Consider the following 8,375-nt stretch of genomic DNA (forward strand, 5'->3'; position numbering starts at 1 on the left):
ATACTGTACGCCTCGTCCTCGTATCCGATCTTTCCTGAGTTCGATCTCACAACAGTCCACTTTCGTGCAGTGCCAACAGTCCTGGCTAACCTATAAGGAGAACTTAAAGGTGACTCTAGGAACTAACTCTACTTGGCTCCAGCAACAGAAATAAACAAAACATAACTTAGCAAAACTCCTATTAAGTAGTACTGTTTTCTTAAAACTCAAGCTCAAAACATCTAAATTCTCATCTCGTCCCATCTTTACTCAGTAGGGAATCTCTCTAAACAATTATATTAGATCCCTTAATCTAAATCATCGTGACTCAGTAAGACAACTCAACAATTCTCTCTCAAAGCCATCTCCAAAGACTATGGCTCATGATACCTCCTCAAGTATCATTAAGGTTGCGTGAGCAAAACTCGCGTCACAAAACATCTCAACATATCGTACAATATCTCATTGCAGCATGCTAATAACTCATCATTAATCATGCTATTATACTCAAGCTCATAACTCAAACTCATAACTCAAACCAACAAGTACTTAAAGCAATTGCTAATTCTCTCAAGCTTTAGCTCTAAGTTCTCATTTCATCCTTCTACTTAGTAAAAAAAAATCTCTCTTAACAATGACATTAGATTCCTTCATCTAAATCATCGTGACTTAACACAACAGCTCAAACAATTCTCATCACAAAACATCTCAAATACATCACATCATAACTCATAATTATGCATCCTCAATCATATAACATCATATGATATAAACGCTCTCATGATTCATCATGTAACGTCAACATATGCTCTTACAACATAATAACTCATTATTAATCATGTTGTCATCCTCAAACTCAAACTATGCACCTTCAAAGTGTAACATCATAACTCATCATATAACCTCAACATCATGCTCTTCAAAATTTAACGTCAAATAAACTTTGAAATTTTACATACCTCGTTGAGCCTGGTGTGATGGTGCGCTGAGCTCACGGTTGTTAATAACTATTAGTCTAGTGACTCATTCTAGACTAAACTCAAGACTTCTAATTCAGAGCTTTCCTTCGCTCTGATACCACTCTGTCACAGCCCGCCTTAACTAAGGATAGTTAAGCCGAGTGATCTACGACTAGGGATGGGGTTAAAGAATAAGGGGAAGAAAGGGGCGTCATTTGAAACCGTAAATCTTACTCAACTTAAGAAAAATCGTCGTATTTACTCATTAATACTCTTTTGAACAGTCTATGAAAGACAACATAAAACTTAATTAATATCATTAATCAAGTTATACATCATATGAAACCATTCTCTTAAGACTCAAAGTATGACATAACATACTATAACATCAACAACATCTTGCAGCGGAAAGTAGCTAGACATATGTATGAAGACATATTCTAGACAGGTTAACTATTTATTAACAACCCTGGAGACTCCGCTCATTGCAGCACCATCATCACATCAGCTCAACCTGCACATTTAGAAAACATATGCAGGGCTGAGTACAAAAGCACTCAGTGGGCACGTATGCCTAGGTATAAAAATACATGCTTCAAAACTGTAAATTGTCATGCCATCATAAACAGTACAGCAAGGGAGTTTTTCGCTAAAAAGGCCCAAGCTTACTAAATTCATTTGTGATTCTTAAAGTTCGTCTGCAGACTAAGTTCTCTTGTAATCTATCATATCTGGAACTTTGTGCCGGAGAGGTGGCCACCTCTCACGGTCACTTGACCGGCCAACCCGCTAGATGACTCACGGTCACTGGTGTACACTAGTCCTGGCAGGATAGCTATCAACTGCTCAGGACCCGAATTTGATTGCATCATTGGCAAAGCCAAAGCAGATAGATATCATACTAAAATTGAAACATTTTATGGCAAGACAATACTTGAAATAACTTTAACTCAAAGATTTTGTCATGAAATAACTTGCTTGAATGTAACATTTAAACTCATTTGATATATATGAAACTGAAATTAACAGTTAGATCATCTCATGCATTCATTCGTATAAGAGGCCTACGATACGTAGGGGATCTCTATATACGTATAGTAAAAGTAATGCCCACCTCGTTGTGTCTCTGTATCAATGAGTAACGTCACTCTCTCCCTCAAGTCGTTACTTCCCAAAAGGACCTTCATCGTTATGAAGAATTGGTGAGAAGTTATAAAAGAAACCTCGATTAATAATCTAATCTCTTTTATGAAACATTAGTATCTCTAATGTTTATCTCTCTTGATTGTTAATCAATATAACAATTATTATCTCTCGTCATTACTCATTAATTATAACATCCTTATGTTATAATTAACAGCACTTCAATTAAAAGAAATATTTAACACATCGAAAAGTCCACTTTCTTAGCAGATCTATTCGCTCTCATCTCGTCTAATTAACCAATTAGAAAGTTAAACTTTCCATTAGGCATGTATTTGAGTCACGGGTCAACAAGAATTGACTATGCTCAAATCCTAATTTCACTAAAAATTTCGGCATGACCCATTCATATAAAATGTCAGCCACGAGATTTCATCGCGTGAATCTCACTACGTGAACTCGTCTCTCGACTCAAAACTTAACATCTTGACATCTTTTCAACGCAAACCAAACAATTCAAAATCATCAAAACTCTTTATCAGTAAACTATCATTTATACTCGACACCAATTGTTCGAGTGTCAGATACCAACATTTATGTGCGTTAATCATAACTCTCACAACTCACACCATTTAGTCATATCGTATCATCCATCAAAACAAATATAATCAAATTGTTTTCTAGAAAGTTTTGCTGTTTTTGTGTCATCTTTAAAAATTCATAACAACCAACTCAATCATCATAAACTCTCATACCAATTGATCTCAAAACCTTCATGAAGTGTAGTTCAATCTAAAAATGGTAGTTAACCAAAAAGGTTAAAGGTTTTTGGAGATATTGCTCTTTTAGTGCAGGCTGTCAAAGATTGACAGTTTCTGCCAATTTTGTTTAGGCCATTAGAAACCAAGTCAAACCTTAATAAAATTCCATCAAATTTAATCAGCCAAAACTAAAGGTATCCTTGAAGATTTGGTTAAAATTTCACAAGAGAAAACGTTCATATGATCTGCCAAATAAACAATGAAACTCATACACTTTTACTGTTGGAAAAATATGACAGCAGAACAGGGCATTTTTGAAATAATAAACTGCTCTGTTTCAGAGGTCATAAAAATCGAAATCTTATGTTTTTAGAAAAGTATTGAAGTCTAGTTTCGTTTAAAAAAAAACGGTGATGCAAAATCCTTCATGGATTAATAGATATAAACGTTTTTGTGAAGTCTACCAACAGTTGACAGATTCTGTCAAGGGTTTTTCAAAATATCTTTAAAATAGCAAACATCATCCAAAAGACATGAAATTTTGCAGCGACGAAATACACATATCATAGATAAACATACTAAAATTTCAGAGCCATCAAGCAATGAAACTCATCGAAACATAAGCTTGAAACTGCTGTAAAATTTGACAGAATTCCAGTTTTAATTTCGTTCAACAATTATCATCCATAAATTGTAAATCAATTAGCATGCTCATGTGATATCGTAGAACACATATACGCAATAATTCATTATGCAACGTCCCAAACTTCACGAATTTAAATAATCATACTCTAAAAACTTATAAAATTTTCGTGCTTGGAAAAATACGAATTTAATATATATCGATCCTAGCATGCCCCTAAGCACAAATATAAAGTCAAAACGATCAAACAAAAATCGAAAGACAAGCTAACGGACGAAAAACGGGGCTGCCCTCATGAGTTTCATAGCTACGGTTCGTTCCGTTCTTACTCTCTTCATTAAACATGCTCAACATCTACCCAAGAACAACATACTAAAATTTCACCACGATCCGACGTCGTTTCAAAATAAAGTCGAGAATCGACGTTTTTCGACGTCGACTAAACTCGAAAATCTAACCATCAAAACGTAGGTAGAGATGTTACCTACTTAGATACGTGATCGAAAAGATGATCGGGGCTCGTCTTCTCGCTCAAAACAGAGCTCAAAAGCTCCAACTCCTCAACAATGGAGATATGCGTGAGTTGTGTGTGTGTGTTTAGTGTGTGTGAGATAATTAAAAATTAAAAGTGAGGGGTGTTGGCTGCTAACAGCCGTAAGTAAGTGAGGGGAAAGGGGTTTGGGCGGTTGGGGGGTGGTTAGGGGTAGGGTAGGTTAGATATTTAGTCGTTAAATATCTCGTTTCGTCTCGTCTCGTCTCGTCTTAACGACTAACTACCCATACTCTTCGTTACTCGCCCTCTCAACTCCTACTCACTTTCATTACACTCGTAACTCTATATAAATATAGAAAACGCATGCTCGTTCTCGAAATTCTGATAAACGAGCTCGGTTCGTTTATCGAGAAATCCCGATTTACTATTCACTCGTCGTCCAAAAATAAAAACTTTCATTATTGGACTCGTATCGAAAAACTAAGAATATTTCTCGACGACGTGCACGTAAGATTTTGAAAGTCGACAAAAAGACGAAATAGCAGTATTTTTACTATTCATCGTCAAAAAGTCAAAAATTTCAAAAACGTCTTAACGGACTCAGATTTCACTTCCGAGTTCACTGTTCTCATTCAAATAATTATCTCGAATTATTCAAATACTCAAACTCAAATACGAATATAAAATCTCACATCATCAAAAGAACATCTCAGCGTCTTTAAAATAACAAGAAAACTTCATATATCTCCTCATCTATTTACAAAGTAATCAAACAAGGGATCTAAACCTTAATTACTCAAACTCAAGTAATTAAACACGTCATCAAAAGCCCGGGTATTACATGTTCGTAGTGTGTTTGTAGAAAAAAATAAATGTTCATCGATTTTTTAATTTGTACTGTGTTCGTTGAAAAATAAATGAACATGATAATGTTCGTAGAAAAACAAATGAACATACTAATGTTCATCAATATGTTCACAGGAAAACAAATGAACATACTAATGTTCACCTATTATGTTCATTGACGGATCAGGTCCCAGAATTGGAAGAGACTAATTTTCGGGATTTGTTCAACCAGATGCCATAATTCGTGGATTTGAGTGGACGTTTTTGCCCTTTTTGGATTAAATAAATGTAATTAACCATTATTTAATTACATGAAAAATCAAATCAGGAAATAATCTGGATCATTGATTGGATTGAGATGAATGGCCTTGATTTGGTCTTCATTCTCTATATAAGAAGTGGTCTCCATAGAATGCGACCATATATATATATATATATATATATATATATATATATGGGAGGGCTAGAATAAAAACACTCTTAAGTGTATAAAATATAAATGATTTTCAGCCCTTAGATCATCAAGATCTACGGTTGATTCGTAACCCTTTTGGATGAATTCGTGGTCCTGGGTTCGAATCCCAAAGGTAGCAAAAATTTATTTTTCACAATTCGTAACCATGTTGGATGAATTCATAACCCTGTTGGATAAAATTCGTACATTAAAAAACGTTTATATTTATATTTTAAGAAATGTTTTTACTGTAGCCCTCCCCTATATATATATATATATATATATATATATATATATATATATATATATATATATAAGGGTTAAGGTACAGATCCACCCCTAAAGTGGACACCCCTAGAGCGTATCCCTCTCCATTCTCGATCTTGGCCCAAATAAACCCCCCAGAGTCCATAAAAATGGTACATTTAAACCCAGGCAGATAACGAAGGAATCACGCTGTTTACTGATTTTTTTTTTTAATTTTCGAACTGGACCCACCACCTACCATTTACAACGTCGAGAAATGGTTGTTGTCAGCACCGTCGTCCACTTGAACATGTACAGATCGGCGAACTCCCCGTCGTCCGCCGCTTTCGACGTCACCGTGAAGTTGCTGTCCAGCCCCGCCAGCATCTTCAGGAAACCCTGGAACACGGCGAAGAGGTGCGCTGACACTTCCCCGATCACCCAGAACTGTTCGTTTCTCCATAGCGCCTCGATGCTCATGTCGCTCCACCGCAGCTCGATCATGCTCGTCAGGGATGATCGACATGAATAGCCCTAGGAACAACACGCTCGCCAGATTCGACAACTGAAATCAGATCAAAATAATTGAAATTAAATTAGGTTGGGTTTGGTTGAAAGTTGAAAGAGGCATAATTAAATTAGGCTAGATCAGATCAAAACAATCGTGGGGATGATGAATTTGCCGGTGATGAGGCATATAGCAAGGAGCGAGCAGTAGGCGATGAGAGGGAGATAGGTGAAAAGGTAAATGATGGTGTTGATGTAGGCGAGGCGCTACAGCCATCTGAGGCACCCCGCGCCGAAGCCGTACCAGAGAGGGCAGTGTCGACTGAGGAAGATCTCCACTGATCCCAATGCCAACCGCAGAACTTAATGCAACCTGTCGTACAAATTGATCAGCGCCGAGCCCTTGAAGACCAGCCTCAATGGCATACAGGAGATGGTGGGTCCCACTCGAAACTCGAAAAAAAAAATAAAAAAAAAAGTAAACGGTGTGATTTCTCCGTTATTTGCCTGGGTTTAAATGTACCATTTTCATGGACTCTGGGGGTTTATTTGGGCCAAGATCGAGAATGGGGAGGGATACGCTCTAGGGGTGTCCACTTTAGGGGTGGATCTGTACCTTAACCCTATATAAAATTTACGTCGTTACACATGCACATGCATTAGTGCAACTATACGTCTCTACTCTAGGGGTGAGAGTTTACACTTGGTTAATCGGTTAATACCAAAATCCAACCGAATTTATAAAAATCAGTTAATTGCATCACTCAAATTCTTTCGTGTTGGTTTGGTTATCAGCACATTATTTTAAGAATGCAATTCTTTGGTGTTGGTTTGGTTACCAGCACATTATTTTAAGAATTTCGGTTTGGATATCGATTGATCAGGTATAAGTATAAGTGAGTATAACCGATTAATCAAACCCTATCTAATTTGTTGTCACACTCCAAGAATAATTCATCACCCACCTTTCCCCATAAAATTTGAAAAATATATTGAAGAGCTTTTTGTGATTTTAAATTCGGTTATTTCAAAAATTAATTGGAAAATTGATCGATTTTTCGATTAATCAAAATAGTGATGGTTCGGTATTTTGTATGTATTCAATGCAGAGTTCGGTTTTGGTTAATCGAAACAATTTTAATTACTACAATTTTTTTAGGGGGCAACCTTGGAGAAGATAAAAATTATTCGAAAAGGTATGAAATGATTCTACAATAAACACGCATGCTTTAGAGATTTTGTTGTTATTTGAGAGTACAGTTTCTGTTTTTTGGAGAATATGAAATTCGATTAGAATTTCGTGTACGTATGAGAATTTTTTTGACATAATGTACGTATGAGAATTGAAGCCCCTCAAAAAAAAAAAAAAAAACAAAAAACAAAGAAAGAAAAGAAGAAGAAGAAGAAGAAGAAGAAGAAGAGAATTGAAGATACCCTGTTGGATAAACTAATGTGATGCATTCATGCATACTTCTAAAATAAAATAAAATCGGAAACAATGTACTCACCATTGGCACTCATTTTTCGCACCTAATTATGTATGAAATCAGTCAACCACATACATTCAGTAAAACAAAATTTAGCATTCAAGGTTAAGCTATATCTTAAATATTTATAAATATACAATGGTCGGTTCAGTTTTATCTAAACATGACAATATCACATGCATTTATTTTAAAAAAATTCTAATCGAAAAATGAACATTAATATTATGAAGTAATCAACGACTCGTATGGAAGAGGATTTCTGCCACTACCATCGTCTTGCTTCCTAAGAAGACGAATCCGGAGACTTTGGCTGATTATCGTCCTATTAGCCTTTGTAACTGAAAAAAATAACTAATCCATAAAATATGTGGTGAGATGTGATGTAACAGCGAGTGTGAATACGAAAGATGAAATACAGAGAATGATAACCCAGTTCGGTTAAACAACCTACGTCTGGGGGGACCTCGCCCAGGGAAAATTATCCACTATATGAAGTTAAGATGTATAAATGACTTACACAGTAAGAAACCATCTTACTTAGCCTCTACATCTTCCCAAAACCCCATCAACGGTGAATAACTGAAAGCTAGACAACGACTAACTTCCTAGGTGCACCTAATCCCTTAAGAAACAAGAACCAATAATAAAGAAGAGTATATGACTCTTACAATGTACGCTCAAGTGTATAACTGACAAACACTCTTCTGCTAGGAGAAATAAAAGTACTATATCAATTAATGTACTACAGACCGTACCAAGTCCGGGGGGACACCTAGCAGGAACAAGAATTCTCAACTACATCGTGAGGGCTGTTGAGCACGAATTTCCCCAGCCATTATGAACGAAATTGACCTCCT

At 36.1% G+C, this 8,375-nt stretch overlaps 1 protein-coding gene and 1 long non-coding RNA gene across 2 annotated transcripts; both read right to left on the minus strand.

Moving 5' to 3' along the window:
• Positions 1 to 1,168: 1,168 nt before the first annotated feature.
• LOC131021703 (uncharacterized) lies at positions 1,169 to 4,247 on the minus strand. The gene is made up of 3 exons (XR_009101039.1): positions 3,970 to 4,247; positions 2,053 to 2,119; positions 1,169 to 1,452 (listed from the first exon to the last, which is right to left on the minus strand). It is a non-coding gene; the product is annotated as an uncharacterized LOC131021703 (long non-coding RNA).
• A 1,530-nt stretch (positions 4,248 to 5,777) lies between these two features.
• LOC131023445 (uncharacterized) lies at positions 5,778 to 7,552 on the minus strand. The gene is made up of 3 exons (XM_057952986.1): positions 7,540 to 7,552; positions 6,336 to 6,484; positions 5,778 to 6,089 (listed from the first exon to the last, which is right to left on the minus strand). Exons 1-3 carry the CDS (start codon positions 7,550 to 7,552, stop codon positions 5,787 to 5,789), a joined length of 465 nt encoding a protein of 154 aa, XP_057808969.1. The 3' UTR covers positions 5,778 to 5,786.
• Positions 7,553 to 8,375: the final 823 nt, after the last annotated feature.

Source organism: Salvia miltiorrhiza, chromosome 4, assembly GCF_028751815.1.
Source record: "Salvia miltiorrhiza cultivar Shanhuang (shh) chromosome 4, IMPLAD_Smil_shh, whole genome shotgun sequence".
Taxonomy (NCBI): Eukaryota; Viridiplantae; Streptophyta; class Magnoliopsida; order Lamiales; family Lamiaceae; genus Salvia; species Salvia miltiorrhiza.